The 16,885-nt window shown below is 49.6% G+C and overlaps 1 protein-coding gene across 1 annotated transcript in view; it reads right to left on the bottom strand.

The window, feature by feature from the left end:
• The window catches only part of CLN6 (CLN6 transmembrane ER protein), a 64,055-nt gene extending 47,211 nt beyond the window's left edge, over nt 1-16,844 (bottom strand). Inside the window, exons 1-2 of the mRNA XM_082254311.1 lie at nt 16,663-16,844; nt 13,939-14,053 (exon numbers count right to left, since the gene is read on the bottom strand). Of these exons, the coding sequence (XP_082110437.1) occupies nt 13,939-14,053; nt 16,663-16,712 (165 nt within the window). The 5' untranslated portion in view covers nt 16,713-16,844. The remainder of the gene's footprint in view (nt 1-13,938; nt 14,054-16,662) is intronic.
• Between the last annotated feature and the right edge of the window lie 41 nt (nt 16,845-16,885).

The following is a 16,885-nucleotide window of genomic DNA, read 5'->3' as shown; positions in this document are numbered from 1 at the left end:
CTCTTCTGCCACTTCAGACTCTTTATAGAGATCCATTCAGAGCGCAAAACAAAAAAAAAAAAAATAAATGAAAAAATACTCAATAAACGCCTACTTAAAATGTTTGTCGTAAAAAATGAACTAGCCACTAGACCTCCGGAGGAATTACCCCCCTTCATGACCAGGCCATTTTTTGCAATACGGCACTGCGTTTTACTGACAATTGTGCGGTCGTGCGACAATGTACCCAAAAAAATTGATGTCTTTTTTTTCCCCGCACAAATAGTTTTCTTTTGATGGTAATTGATCACCTCTGCAGTTTCTTATTTTTTGCACTAGAAACAAAAAAAATAAAAAATTTTATAAAGAAAAGAAAAAAGAAAAAAAAAACGCCCAAAAAACATTTTTTTTACTTTCTGCTATAAAACATATCCAATAAAAAATGTAAAAAAAAAAATAATTTTGCATCAAATTTAGGCCAACATGTATTCTGATACATATTTTTTGGTAAAAAAAAATTCCAATAATAAATATAAATGTAATATACAGGTGCATCTCATAAAATTTAAATATACCGTATATACTCGAGTATAAGGCGACCCGAATATAAGCCGAGGCACCTAATTTTACCACAAAAAAGTGGGGAAACTTATCGACTCCAGTATAAGCCTAGGGTGGGAAATGCAGCAGCTACTGGACCCAACTGGACCACCACGAGACACAAAACAGGGGCTGCGGGCAAGGTACAGGAGATGCAGGGCTTTGGGCATGGTACAGGCACGGCACCGGTCATGGTACAGGAGATGGTACAGGAGATGGCACAGGTCATGGCACAGGCATAGCACAGGTCATGGCACAGGCATAGCACAGGTCATGGCACAGGCATAGCACAGGTCATGGTACAGGCATAGCACAGGTCATGGTACAGGAGATGGCACAGGTCATGGTACAGGAGATGGCACAGGTCATGGTACAGGAGATGGCACAGGTCATGGTACAGGCATAGCACAGGTCATGGTACAGGCATGGCACAGGTCATGGTACAGGCATGGCACAGGTCATGGTACAGGAGATGGCACAGGTCATGGTACAGGAGATGGCACAGGTCATGGTACAGGAGATGGCACAGGTCATGGTACAGGAGATGGCACAGGTCATGGTACAGGCATGGCACAGGTCATGGTACAGGCATGGCACAGGTCATGGTACAGGCATGGCAAAGGTCATGGTACAGGAGATGATATAGGCATGGCACAGTAGGTACAGGCATGGCACAGGAGATGCAGTGCTGAGGGCATGGTACAGGAGAATGTCCAGTACCATGCCTGCAGCACTGCATGAGGAAATGCAGGGGCTGCGGAGGAGTCTCACTTACCTGTTGGTGAGGCGCCTTAGATTTAAAAATGGCACCGCCCGGCGCCAACACGTCACCGTGAATGCGTCTATGTGGTGTGGGGTGCGCTAAACAACAAATAAATAATGAATATATAACATATATCTATGTGTGAACCAAATCAACAAAAGTAAATATATATAACATATATCAATCTGTGAAGCCAATTAATAATGCAAATCAATTGGTGCATAAACATAAAAATTCATAAGTGTCCATAAATATTTTGCAGGTGAGTAGAATTGTATTCTATCCGAATAATACGTGTATCCACCACCGAGTGAAATTCATCCTTACCAAACGGAAATAAATAAGGTGCAACTATATTTTCTTGTGCTGAAAAAATATCCAATCTCCTTGTGAACAAACACCACGTGTAAATCACCAAGAATTAGCCTCTTACCAGATGGTAATAGGTATGCACTTGTTCAGTGAAACCACCGCCTTGCTTCCTCTTTAAAATCCTGAAGTGGGATGTAGAACCGCTCTACCTTTCTTTCTCCACTAGATGGCAACGAGTACCAGCAAGAAACACAGCCTCATCCTTCTTTACAAGCTCACAAAACCACCGTGTATTAAAGGAAAAAAAAGGGCTAATAGTGTATTACCCTTGAGATTTATTCAAAAAACAGTTGATAATGCACTTACAATTAGATGTCTTGTATTCAGCATAAACATAGGCATACGAATTCCTGCAAAGGCTTGCGGCCGGCTGCAGCACGGACCGCAAGTTGTGTGTGACGTGTGCGCCTCCTAATCTGACCGGTTTCTTCCCATAGGACTTCTACTGAGACTCCTGTCTCAGTAGAAGTCCTATGGGAAGAAACCGGTCAGATTAGGAGGCGCACACGTCACACACAACTTGCGGTCCGTGCTGCAGCCGGCCGCAAGCCTTTGCAGGAATTCGTATGCCTATGTTTATGCTGAATACAAGACATCTAATTGTAAGTGCATTATCAACTGTTTTTTGAATAAATCTCAAGGGTAATACACTATTAGCCCTTTTTTTTCCTTTAATACACGGTGGTTTTGTGAGCTTGTAAAGAAGGATGAGGCTGTGTTTCTTGCTGGTACTCGTTGCCATCTAGTGGAGAAAGAAAGGTAGAGCGGTTCTACATCCCACTTCAGGATTTTAAAGAGGAAGCAAGGCGGTGGTTTCACTGAACAAGTGCATACCTATTACCATCTGGTAAGAGGCTAATTCTTGGTGATTTACACGTGGTGTTTGTTCACAAGGAGATTGGATATTTTTTCAGCACAAGAAAATATAGTTGCACCTTATTTATTTCCGTTTGGTAAGGATGAATTTCACTCGGTGGTGGATACACGTATTATTCGGATAGAATACAATTCTACTCACCTGCAAAATATTTATGGACACTTATGAATTTTTATGTTTATGCACCAATTGATTTGCATTATTAATTGGCTTCACAGATTGATATATGTTATATATATTTACTTTTGTTGATTTGGTTCACACATAGATATATGTTATATATTCATTATTTATTTGTTGTTTAGCGCACCCCACACCACATATACATTTATCTATATTCAAAAGCACTGAATACCGGGAGCAGCTTCAACACACTATCAGCGCACCCATCCCCCCTTACAACCGTGAATGCGTCGCCGATGCTCGGGAAAGCCCGTACACGTTCAGCTATTCCTGGGCAGACGGCGCATGCGCTGTGACATGTTGGCGCTGGGTGGCGTCATTTTTAAAAAGTAAGTGAGCCAGTGACTCGAGTATAAGCCGAGGGGGGCTTTTTCAGCATAAAAAAAACATGCTGAAAAATTTGGCTGATACTCGGGTATATATGGTAATCAAAAAATTCTATTTATATCAGTAATTCAATTCAAAAAGTGATAGATTTTAAGCATTTCTTTCTTTTTATTTTGAGGATTAAGGCTTACAGCTAGTGACACCCCAAAATTCAGTATCTCCGAAAATTAGAATATTACATAAGACCAATAAAAAAAAAAAAAAAAAAGGATTTTAATACAGAAATGTTGTCTTAGTGAAAAGTCTGTCCATGCACAGTATAGGATGCACTCAATAATTGGTTGGGGCTCCTTTTGCTTGAATTACTGCATCAATGCGGCGTGGCATGGAGGCGATCAGCCTGTGGCACTGCTGGGGTGTTATGGAAGCCCAGGTTGCTTTGATAGCGGCCTTCAGCTCGTCTGCATTGTTGGGTCTGGTGTCTCTCATCTTCCTCCTGACAATACCCCACGGATTCTCTATGGGGTTTAGGTCAGGCGAGTTTGCCGGCCAATCAAGCACAGTGATCCCATGATAATGTGACCAGGCACGCTCGGTATAATCAGAGCGGGCCGCCACTGGCACGAAAGTTGCTCCTCATATCCAGAAGTGCAGGACCGTGTACTACTAGGTATGTGATCCTGTTCAGCAGAGCCACCTTATATGCAAGTTATACGATCGGCAAGCAGGTAAAGATATCAAGTGAAGCAAAAAAAAAACAAATGATGGTATCTGGTCAACGAAAAGAAAGGCGCCGTCACCGACCAACACACAATGTAAATTGGAGAAGACGCGGCCCCCATGGAATGAAAACTGTCCCCCAAAATTCCTACCTAGATCAGTTCTTACTGTTGGAGTAGGAAGCTCTATTGTGTGGCTAACTTATGGCTTGTCGAACGGTTAGAGGTTCCGTCTCTTGGCGTATTCCCCTCCTCCCCTCTATTCTTTTCCTTCTCATTAACGTCTCCCTTCCTTATCCTAGTCCCCCCCGCCTAAATCCTTCCTTCCTTATCCTAGTCCCCCCCGCCTAAACCCTTCCTTCCTTATCCTAGCCCCCCCTGCCTAAACCCTTCCTTCCTTATCTTAGTCCTCCCGCTTAAACCCTTCCTTCCTTATCCTAGTCCCCCCGCCTAAACCCTTCCTTCCTTATCTTAGTCCCCCCGCTTAAACCCTTCCTTCCTTATTCTAGTCCCAGCGCCTAAACCCTTCCTTCCTTATCCTAGTCCCCCCTGCCTAAACCCTTCCTTATCTTAGTCCCCCCGCCAAAATCCTTCCTTCCTTATCCTAGTCCCCCTGCCTAAACCTTTCCTTCCTTTTTTATCCTAGTTCCACTGCCTAAACCCTTCCTTCCTTATCCTAGTCCCCCCGCCTAAACCCTTCCTTATCCTAGTCCCCCCGCCTAAACCCTTCCTTATACTAGTCCCCTCGCCTAAACCCTTCCTTCCTTATTCTAGTTCCCCCGCCTAAACCCTTCCTGCCTTATCCTAATTCACCCGCCTAAACCCTTCCTTATCCTAGTCCCCCGGCCTAAACCCTTCCTTCCTTATCCTATTTCCCCCGCGTAAACCCTTACTGCCTTATACAAGTCCCCCCGTCTAAACCCTTCCTGCCTTATACTAGTCCCCACGCCTAAACCCTTCCTTCCTTATCCTAGTTCCCCCACCTAAACCCCTCCTTCCTTATCCTAGTTCCCCCACCTAAACCCCTTCCTTCCTTATCCTAGTTCCCCCACCTAAACCCTTCCTTCCTTATCTTAGTCCCCCCCGCCTAAACCCTTCCTTCCTTATCCTAGGCCCCCCGCATAAACCCTTCCTTCCTTATCCTAGGCCACCCACATAAACCCTTCCTTCCTTATCCTAGACCCCCCGCCTAAACCCTTCCATCCTTATCCTAGTCCCCCTGCCTAACCCTTCCTTCCTTATCTTAGTGCCCCCACCTAAACCCCTCCTTCATTATCCTAGTTCCCCCACCTAAACCCCTTCATTCCTTATCCTAGTTCCCCCACCTAAACCCTTCCTTCCTTATCCTAGTTCCCCCACCTAAACCCTTCCTTCCTTATCCTAGTTCCCCCACCTAAACCCCTCCTTCCTTATCCTAGTTCCCCCACCTAAACCCTTCCTACCTTATACTAGTCCCCGTGCCTAAACCCTTCCTACCTTATACTAGTCCCCGTGCCTAAACCCTTCCTACCTTATACATACTTGTCCCCCCGCCTAAACCCTTCCTTCCTTATCCTAGTCCCCCCACCTAAACCCTAAAGGGGAAGCTCCCCTTGTCTGCCTCCCCCCCCCCTGCGCCACATTGGGCACCTTTCACGGGGGAACAGGTACCTGGAAAAAATAAATATATATATATATATATATATATATATATATATATATATATACACACACATAAATTTATTTATTTTTATATATATATATATATATATATATATATATATATATACATATATACACATACACACACACACACACATATATATATTTATACACACCAGGGCCGTCTTTAATATTGATTTGACCTTGGGCAAAAATTTTGTTGGGCCCCTCCCCAAGCTAGACTTAAAATGAGTTTACTGCAGTCAGAGGTTAGAGCACATCATTACCGCTGACTGTTTAGTTGCTAGAGGTTAATACACATCATTACCACTCACTGACTGATTGCTAGAGGTTTACAGAACATCATTACTGCTCACTAATTGGTTTCCAGAGGTTACTACAAATCAATTTTGCTCACTGATTAATTGCTGGAGGTTACTGCACATCATGACCTCTGCATCAAATTGTGGGTGTGGCCAAACTGCACTAGCACTGAGGGGTGCACTATGTACAGAGTGCAGGGTTGAGGGGTGTACTACAGAAAGAGTGCATAGTTGAAAGGTGTGCTACATACAGAGTTGAGGGGTACACTAGGCACAGAGTGCAGCAGTAAGCTATATACAGAGTGCAGGGTTGGGGGGTGCGCTACATGCAGAGTGTAAGGTTGAGAGGTACGCTATGTGCAGAGTGCAAGGTTGAGGGGTGTGCTATGTACAGAATGCAGAGTTCAGGGGTGCGTTTGGTACAGAGTGCAGGGTTCAGCAGTGTGCTACGTGCAGGAGTGCACTATGTGCACAGTGCAGGGGTGCGCTATGTACACAGTGCAGGGGTGCAGTAGGTGCAGGGGTGAGGTAGGTGCAGGGGTGAGGTAGGTGCAAGGGTGAGGTAGGTGCAGAGTGGGGGTAGGTGCAGAGTGGGGGTAGGTGCAGAGTGGAGGGGTGAGGTAGGTGCAGAGTGGAGGTAAGTGCAGAGTGCAGAGGTGTGGTGAGTGCAGAGTGGAGGTAGGTGCAGAGTGGAGAGGTGAGGTTGGTGCAGAGTGGAGGTAGGTGCAGAGTGGAGGTAGGTGCAGAGTGGAGGTAGGTGCAGAGTGCAGGGGTGAGGTAGATGCAGAGTGCAGGGGTAAGGTAGGTGCAAAGTGAAGGGTGAGGTGAGTGCAGGGGTGACGTGAGTGGAGGGGTGAGGTAGGTGCAGAGTGCAGGGGTGAGGTAGGTGCAGAGTGGAGGTAGAGCAGAATGCAAGGGTGAGGTAGGTGCAGAGTGCAGGGGTGAGGTAGGTGCAGAGTGGAGGTAGAGCAGAATGCAAGGGTGAGGTAGGTGCAGAGTGCAGGGGTGAGGTAGGTGCAGAGTGGAGGTAGAGCAGAATGCAAGGGTGAGGTAGGTGCAGAGTGCAGGGGTGAGGTAGGTGCAGAGTGGAGGTAGAGCAGAATGCAAGGGTGAGGTAGGTGCAGAGTGCAGGGGTGAGGTAGGTGCAGAGTGCAGGGGTGAGGTAGGTGCAGAGTGCAGGGGTGAGGTAGGTGCAGAGTGGAGGTAGGTGCAGAGTGCAAGGGTGAGGTAAGTGCAGAGTTAGGTGCAGAGTTCAGGGGTGAGGTAGGTGCAGAGTGGAGGTAGGTGCAGAGTGCAGGGGTGAGGTAGGTGCAGAGTGAAGGGGTGAGGTAGGTGCAGAGTGAAGGGGTGAGGTAGGTGCAGAGTGAAGGGGTGAGGTAGGTGCAGAGTGAAGGGGTGAGGTAGGTGCAGAGTGAAGGGGTGAGGTAGGTGCAGAGTGCAGGGGTGAGGTAGGTGCAGAGTGCAGGGGTGAGGTAGGTGCAGAGTGCAGAGTGGAGGTAGGTGCAGAATGCAGGGGTGCATGGCTCTCCTCCCCCTCAGATTCCAGTACAGAGCTCCACTCCCCTTCTCCCAGCCAGATTCCAGTTCAGAGCTTCCGCCTGAGGATTTTAGTACAGAACTTCACTCCCCCCCCCCCCCCCCAAGAACAAGGCTCTCCTCCCACCCCCGGATTCCAGTACAGAGTTTTCCTCTGTCCCAAATGCTACTCACAGCATGATGTCCAATGTCCATGGAGCCTTCCGGTTTTAGCAGCAGCTTCCCCGCCCCCTTCCTCCTCTTGCTCTTAGCTGCTTCTCTGGAACAGCTTGTCCATTGGCTTTGTGATCGCTCGGCCCCGGCTTGCTGACCTCTCTCCCCTTCTTTCTTCCCACTGCCAGCAGAAGGATGATCCCTCCAAGCACCACAGACACTGCCACCTCCATGTCTGCCCCTCACTCAGCCACGTGAGAGGGATCAAAGCGGCCGCCGGGAGAGGAGGGCTGTCTCCTGTAAATACAGAAGCAGTACTTCCGTATTTACAAGTGATAATAGCGAGCAACCACCATGTGACCAGCGCCGGGAGGTGGCCGAAACTCTGGCGGACTCTAAAGCAAGGGGTGGCCGCCTTGGGCCCCCCAACAATAAACGGGCCCTGGGTAGCTGCCCCTTTTGCCCTGCGTTAAAGACGGCCCTGATACACACACACATACATACACACATATAGTTCTGGCTACGCCTATGGGCAGTCCCGGAGAGTACATCCTTTCTCTTTCTGCATAGGATGCCAGTTTTGTATCAAAGCAGTGTCAGAGAAGTAACACCAACCCAACTCAAAATAGAGGAGCGGGTACTGTGTCCACCAATGAACTTAAGAGAAAAGGATTTTACGGTAAGTTTTCTCTATCGTTCATTGACGGACACAGTTCTCTCTTATCCATATCAGTAGGGACGTCCCTAAGCAGTGCCATAAAATGAGGGGTGGGAACAGCAGAAAATGAAGTCCCCAAGGCCAAACATAGCCAACCAGGCAGCATAGGACTCATCAGAACAAAAGATGAGACCCACCTGAAGAAAACATGAAACACCCTCCGGGAAGCCCCCTTAAACTGCAGCCTGCAAAACTTTGCGGCCAAAAGAGGCATCTGCAGATGCCAGCACATCCACCTTATAAAATTTTGTGATGGTATGAACAGAAAACCAGGTATCTGCCTTGCAAATCTGAACCACAGATGCCTGATGGCGAAAAGCCCAGGAAGCACTAAGCGCCCGAGTAGAATGCGCCTTAACAGGGAAAGGAGGAACCTGACCCTTAATTGAATAAGCCTGCACCACTGTCCGTCTGATCCATCTGAAAACAGTCACAGCAGATGCAGGCAGCCCTTTCTTTGGACCATCCGTGAGTACAAAGAGTGAAGCAGACTCCGAAGAATCAGTAGTCGCCAAGTACACCCTGATTGCCTGAACCACATCCAAAGTATGCAAAGCATATTCCTTAGGATGTTTTGGCTTAGGACACAAGGAAGGTACCACGATGTCCTCAATTAAGTGAAAACTGGAAACCACCTTCGGAAAGGAAGGACGGAACCCGGAGGAAGTACCACTTTATCCCGGTGAACCACCAGATAGGGAGAACGACAGGACAACGCAGCCAGTTCCGACACCCTGCGTGCAGAAGTAATAGCCACCAAGAAGCAGGGGAATCTCCTGAATACTTGCAAACGGAGGTTTCCGAAGAACCGACAGCACCAAATTAAGGTCCCAAGGTGGTACCGGAGGTCGCAACGGAGGAGCCAAATGTCACACCCCCTGAATGAAGTTACGGACCAGGGAATGGGTGGCTAATGGCCCTTGGAAGAAAATTGCCAAGGCCAAAACCTGACCCTTGATAGTACTCAAGGTCAACTTTTGATAAACTCCCCGTTGAAGGAAAGCCAAGATTCTAGCCACCGAGTAAGAGTGAGGGGGAGCCCCAAGAGACTCACACCACGCAATACACGACTACCACGCTTGATGATAAAATCTTCAGAGAAGTCGCATTCCTCTCTTTAAGCAGAGTGGGAATCACTGAAGCAGACAATCCCCTATCCTTCAGCACCTGGCTCTCAACAGCCAAACCATCGAAGCCAGCGATCGTAAAGCAGGATGGAAGATTGGCCCTTGAGACAGTAAATCCTCCCTGAGAGGAAGTCTCCAAGGAGTGTCTGTGACTAGCCTGACTAGGTCGACGTACCAAACTCAGCGAGGCTAGTCTGGAGCCAAAAGAATGACCGGAATCCCTTCCGCCTCGATCCTGCGAAGAGTCTTGGCAGCAAACTTGAAAGGAGGAAAGGCATACATCAGCTGATACTGACCTCTTGGGCCCACCAGCGCGTCTGCCAGAGGGTCTCAGGAGAAGCCACAAACCTCTGTACTTTGCTGTGAACCCCAGACACCAACAGATCTACTTCTGGTGTGCCCCAACGAAGGCACAACTGCTGGAACACCTCCGGATGAAGAGACTATTCCTCTGCATTCAAGGCCCATCGGCTGAGGTAATCCGCCTGCCAAATTTCCACTCCTGGAATGTGAACAGCGGAGAGAGCTGGAACCAAGCTTTTGCCCAACCAAAGGATGCCTGCAACTTCCAAAGCCGCAAGGACACTTTTGGTGCCCCCTTGGTGATTTACACAAGCCAAGGTCGTGGCATTGTCCGCATGAACGCGCACCGGACAACCCTGCAGGTGCTCAGTCCAGTAGACTAGGCAAAGCCTGAGCGCTCTCAGCTCCAGAACATTGATCGGTAACCTGGACTCTGCCAGGGACCAGACAACCAGTCGAGAACCCCTCCCCTTCCGGACAGACTGGCATCCATGGTGACAATTGTCCTATACACAGGGAGGAAGAAATATTCCTAGCTTGAGCATCAGGCACCAAAGCCACCATGCCAGGGACTCCCTGGCCACCTAGCTCAGCTTGATCTGGCTGTCCAGGGAACCTGGATTTTTGTTCCATTTGAGAAGGATTTTCTTCTAGATGATCTTCTTGTGGAATTGAGCGAAGGAGACCGCCTCAAAGGACGACACCATCAGTCCCAAAACTCCCATACAGGTCCGAAGGGATGACCATTTGCCGTACAGCAACAGCTGAACCGCGGTCTATAGATATTGAAGTTTTTCCAGAGGGCGAACAACCTGGCTGAGGACGAGTCCAAAGTCAGGCCCAGACAGCCCAGTCTCATGGAAGGGACGAAAAATGGCTTCTGAAGGTTCAGAATTCACCTGAACTCCTCCAAAGTTATGGTGATCTCCGGTTTTATTTCCAGCACCGGAGGAGACTCCGCACGTGGAAGCAGATCGTCCCGGTAAGCCAGGACCGATATCCCCCGCTGCCGCAACAGCGCCAGAACCGGAGCCAACACTGTTGTGAAGACTCTAGGAGCAGAGGCGAGACCAAAGGATAACGCCACAAACTGATAGTGATCCTCTCCCACAGCAAAATAGAGAAACCGTTGTTGTCCTGCACATATTGAGATGTGAAGGTAGGCATCTTTGATGTCTATGGAGGTCAGGAAATCCCCCCCGATGTAGGGAAGTCACCACTGTGCAAACTTATTCCATCTAGAATTTTTGAACTCCTAGCGCATGAAAGCCGACCGTCCACTTTAAAAAAAGGCACCGGGGTAAAGCCTTTAGCTGCAGGCATCACCCCCGTACAAACACTTCCTCAAAATGACGTACAGGTAGGTGATTTTGTGGGAAGTGGTTGATCGCTTGCCGACCGCCAGCAGTACATATACTGTAACTGTACGTTTCTTCGTGGGACCGCTAACGGGGGCGTGCATGCACCCATTCGCCATTCGTCGAAGGGGAAGCCAATTTGCAGGTCCAGTGACCGCGATTGCCGCCGGGCACCCGCCATCGCTCCCCGTGGAGACACAACAACAGATCGTACCCCTAAATGACATTTTTGACACTTTTGGGAGTACCAGTGACATTACTACAGTAATCACCCGCGATCGCTCCCCGTGGAGACAGAACAGTGGTCTGCCGTTGTAAACCGTTCTGTCAGTAATGAACACATAGCGCACAATCTAAAAACCACAGAGGTGATCAAATACCACCAAAAGAAAGCTCTATTTGTGGGGGGGAAAAAAAGGACATCAATTGTATTCAGGTACAGCGTCGCACGACTGCGCAATTGTTAAAGTAATTCAGCGCTGAATTGCAAAAAATGGCCTGGTCATTAGGGGGGGGTAAAACCTTCCGGAGCTGAAGTGGTTAAAGACTAAAGGCTCTTTCACACGGGCGATCCAATCAGATCCGCCTGTCAGTTTTTTAGGCGGATCTGATCGGATCCTCCATGCAGCTCTATGGGGCAGCGGATGTCAGTGGAGACATGTCCACTGACACCCGCTTCCATCCGTATCCGATCCTGTCCGTGAAATCTGGACGGATGGAAACCTTATTTTTCCATCCGTTCAGTAATCGGATCGGATCGGATGAGAGCGGACAGGCAGTCCGCTCTCATCCGATCCCCCATAGAGAGCAGCGGGGGCTGAGACACCTCCCTCTCCGCTCTGCAAGCGGAGACGGAGCTGTCACCCGCCGGCTCAGCGGGGATCGCGGATCGATCCCCACTGAGCAACACGGATCCGCCTACGGAGGCGGACCGTGTGAAAGAGGCCTAAGCCTTTTTCTGACACTTGTTTCTTACAAGTTAAAGTCAGTATATTTTGCTAGAAAATTACTTCGAACCCCCAAACATTATATATATATATATATTAGCAGAGACTCTAGAGAATGAAATGGAGATCGTTGCAATCTTTTATGTCACACTGTATTTTGCGCAGCGGTCTTTCAAACGCAGTTTTTTGGGGAAAAAAATACACTTTAACCACTTCTGGACCGGAAGGATTTGCCCCCTAATGACCAGACCATATTTTGGGATTCGGCACTGCGTTACTTTAACGGACAATTGCGCGGTTGTGCGGCGCTGTACCCAAATAAAATTGATGTCCTTTTTTCCTACAAACAGAGCTTTCTTTTGGTGGTATTTGATCACCTGTGTGATTTTTATTTTTTGCGCTATAAACAAAAAAGCGCGACAATTCTGAAAAAAAAAAAAATGAAATTTTTCACATTCTGCTATATAACATTCCCAAAAAAATTTAAAAATCAAAATGTTTTAACATTTTGGGGCAATTTGTTTTCTGCTACATATTTTTGGAAAAAAAAAAATTGCAATAAGCGTGTTTTGATTGGTTTGCGCAAAAGTTATCGCGTCTACAAACTACGGGAAAGTTTTGTCATTTTTTTTTTTTTTTTTTACTAGTAATGGCGGCAATCAGCGATTTGTAGCGGGACTGCGACATTGCGACGGACAGATCGGACACCTAACTGACATTTTTGACACTTTTGGGAGGACCGGTGACATTACTACAGTAATCAGGGCTAAAAATATGCACTGTCACTGTAATAATGACACTGGCAGGGAAGGGGTTAACATGGTGGGTGATCAATAGGGATGCACCGATCCGACTTTTTTGGTCCCGATCTTTTGCTTTGTGAAATCGCTGATCCCGAGTCCGATCCGGAAGTACTGTTTTGTGAGCTTATAACAAAATAATACTTCCGGATCGGTATCGGCAGATACCTTATAACATTGTGCATTCAAAATCTAAAATGTCATGGGTTTAGTCTTTAAGAGGTTAACCTTCCCTCCTCTGGCAGACGGAACGAAAAGATACATTGTAATCATTATTTACTTAACTGGGAGAGTTGAAAGGCATTTGCAGGAGGCTCTTTTTTTTTTTCTTTGACAGCTGTTCTCTGCTCCCTCACAAGCTATAAAGAGCAAAACCGGATCGGCCCGTGGATCTGTTAATTTTACCGATCCCCGATCCAGCTATTGTGCCCGTATCGGGGGGCCGATATCCGATCCGAATATCGGATCGGTGCGCATCCCTAGTGATCAAGGGGTTAAATGTAAGCATAGGGGAGTGATTGTAACTGTATGGGGGAGGGGCTTGTAAAATGACCATAGGGACATGTGATCCTATATAGAAGGATCACAGGCGCTCTGTGATCATTCCAGGGAGAATGTGATTACAACAGCTGAAAGTACTTCTCTCAGCGGGGAGTGACCGCGGGTGTCAGGTGGCAATCGAAGCCGCTTGACCCATGCATCGGCTTCCCCACTGCCGAGTGGGGGCGGGAGCACGCCGCCGGTGGCGCGTGCTCGCCCCCTAGCTGCAGGCGCGCGACCGACGTACATCTACGTCGGTATGCGTAGGAGAGCCGCCTTGCCGCAATAAAAAGGCAGCGAGTCGTCGGCAACAGGTTAATGAATTAAAAAAAAAAAAAACCCAAACAGTAAAGTTAGCCCAATTTTTTGTATAATGTAAAAGATGTTACACGGAGAATCGTGATCTTTATTCTAAGCAAAAATATTGTGATTCTATTGTGAGAGTGCTGCTCCCGGCATTGTGACCGGTGGCCCATGAAAAGCTCCCAATCGCTTCTTAGGATCAGGAGCGTTCCGATTTTGTGACCACCGGGACAGCCAATCACAGCGGTCACAAGCCCCGCCTCCCAGAATGCCAAACCCCCCTAAAGGGCCGGTAGCAGCTGGCAGAAAGGGGTTTCATATTTTTTTGGGGACTCTAATAAGGTATTCCTAAATAATAATGTAACTCACCATTACGATCGGCCGTCCGAAATCCAGAAGCCAGTTCTGCAATGTGAAATAGAACCAGAGGTCCAGGTGGAAGCGGGAGTTTCTGGAACCATCGTCTTGCTGCACCGCGCCAAATCTAACAAACCGATAAACATCATCCATCACAAGCAGAGAAATGGAAAGGGAAGCAATGGTGTCACAGAACCAAAACTACCTGTGCAAGTGTACGCCCAGGACTCCGCCCCCGCGGATCCGGGAGAAACAATTCACCAACCTCATAGTGGTCACACGCTGAAATTTTCAGCCCATTTCCTAAAATTTGCATCAAAGAATACAAACTGGGATTGCAACCTACAACCGAAACAGTTCCCAGGATGGAGAGAGGGGGAAATAAATTAACTACCCAACCGCTGGGAGGTGAAGCATGGAGGTGAGGGAAGCAGACGGCTCTCTGCAGAAGCACACAATTCACGTGCCAAGGTCTTCATGTTGGGAACCAGGGGTCACACTGACACTGAATGCTGGGACACATAAAACCTAAATACCCCCAACAGAATTCAGAGGTGGCAATAATAACCAGACAGGGGGGAGGGGGTGGACCCTCCTCTACTGTATCCAAAAATAACGTTTTGGTTCTCAATGCAGTTCAGGAAGAAATAAACGACAGAATGAAGCCGATGTGCAGCCAGATTACTGCAGATAATCCCCCTCCCCCTCCCTGAGAAATTACAGATGTGCCAATGTCCTGTCATCAGCTCTGATCCCTCATCACTGTGATAAGACCCTACAAACCCCAGTGCTGGGAGATGAGGAGAGGGGGAGGGGTGCAGACTGTCCAACTTACACAGCTCCTCCCCCCACCTCACCTTCCCTACATTACAGTGTGTGCCAGACACGCCCAGACTGAGATAACCTCGCCCCCCCGACCACCTCTTCCCATAAGTGAGACAACACCACCTCCCGGACCGACTCTTTTCTTGAGAGAGAGAACTCCACCCCCCCCCGACTCTTCCAATGAGCGGGGTAACTCCCCCCCCCTACCAACTTTTCCCATGAGTGAGATAACTCCACCCCCCGACTCTTCTCATGAGTGAGATAACTCCACCCCCGACTCTTCTCATGAGTGAGATAACTCCACCCCCGACTCTTCCCATGAGTGAGATAACTCCACCCCCCGACTCTTCCCATGAGTGAGGTAACTCCAACCCCGGACCGATTCTTTCCATGAGTAAGGTAACTCCACCCCGACTCTTCCCATGAGTAAGGTAACTCCACCCCCTAGACTGTCTCTTCCCATGAGTGAGGTAACTCCACCCACCCGACTCTTCCCATGAGTAAGATTACTCCACCCACCCGACTCTTCCCATGAGTAAGATAACTCCACCCACCCGACTCTTCCCATGAGTAAGATAACTCCACCCACCCGACTCTTCCCATGAGTAAGATAACTCCACCCCGACTCTTCCCATGAGTAAGGTAACTCCACCCCCTAGACTGTCTCTTCCCATGAGTGAGATAACTCCACCCCCCGACTCTTCCCATGAGTGAGATAACTCCACCCCGACTCTTCCCATGAGTGAGATAACTCCACCCCGACTCTTCCCATGAGTGAGATAACTCCACCCACCCGACTCTTCCCAAGAGTGAGATAACTCCACCCCCGACTCTTCCCATGAGTGAGGTAACTCCAACCCCGGACCGATTCTTCCCATGAGTGAGATATCCACCCCCTGACTATTCCCAGGAGTAAAGCAACTCCACCCCCGACTCTTCCCATGAGTAATCCAACTTCCAGACTGAATGGACCCCAAACTGAGGTAACACCCTCCCCGCATGGTCCGGTACCTGGCCAGTGATCCCCCTCCCCCCATAGTCTGGTACCTGGCCGGTGATCCCCCCCATGGTCCGTTACCTGGCCGGTGATCCCCCTCCTCCCCCCCATGGTCCGTTACCTGGCCGGTGATCCCTCTTCTCCCCCCATGGTCCGGTGCCTGGCCGGTGATCCCCCTCCCCCCATGGTCCGGTACCTGGCCGGTGATCCCCCTCCCCCCATAGTCCGGTACCTGGCCGGTGATCCCCCTCCCCCATGGTCCGGTACCTGGCCGGTGATCCCCCTCCCCCCATGGTCCGGTACCTGGCCGGTGATCCCCCTCCCCCATGGTCCGGTACCTGGCCGGTGATCCCCCTCCCCCCATGGTCCGGTACCTGGCCGGTGATCCCCCTCCCCCCATGGTCCGGTACCTGGCCGGTGATCCCCCTCCCCCATGGTCCGGTACCTGGCCGGTGATCCCCCTCCCCCCATGGTCCGGTACCTGGCCGGTGATCCCCCTCCCCCCATGGTCCGGTACCTGGCCGGTGATCCCCCTCCCCCCATAGTCCGGTACCTGGCCGGTGATCCCCCTCCCCCCATAGTCCGGTACCTGGACGGTGATCCCCCTCCCCCATGGTCCGGTACCTGGCCGGTGATCCCCCTCCCCCATGGTCCGGTACCTGGCCGGTGATCCCCCCCATGGTCCGTTATCTGGCCGGTGATCCCTCTTCTCCCCCCATAGTCCGGTACCTGGCCGGTGATCCCCCTACCCCCATAGTCCGGTACCTGGCCGGTGATTCCCCTCCCCCCATGGTCCGGTACCTGGCCGGTGATCCCTCTCCTCCCCCCATGGTCCGGTACCTGGCCGGTGATCCCCCTCCCCCATGGTCCGGTACCTGGCCGGTGATCCCTCTCCTCCCCCCATGGTCCGGTACCTGGCCGGTGATCCCGGAGGAAGATGCCGCCTCCGCACTGCGCTCTGCATCCCCGCTCCGTGTTCTCCTCTCCTCCGCCCGGCTTCTGTCACAGGACTGACAGAGGGAATAGGAGAACCACTGCAGCCAATCAGAGGAGGAACCGAGACACCGCAGCAACCAATCACAGGAGGGATCGGGGGCGGGCCTCGAGTGCATCTATAATCTGGAGTCACGTGATCCT

The sequence above is a fragment of the Pelophylax lessonae genome (genome assembly GCF_965119305.1).
Source record: "Pelophylax lessonae genome assembly, chromosome: 4".
NCBI lineage: Eukaryota > Metazoa > Chordata > Amphibia > Anura > Ranidae > Pelophylax > Pelophylax lessonae.
The sequence above is the reverse complement of the archived record's forward strand: the minus strand, read 5'-3'. Positions and strand labels throughout refer to the sequence as shown.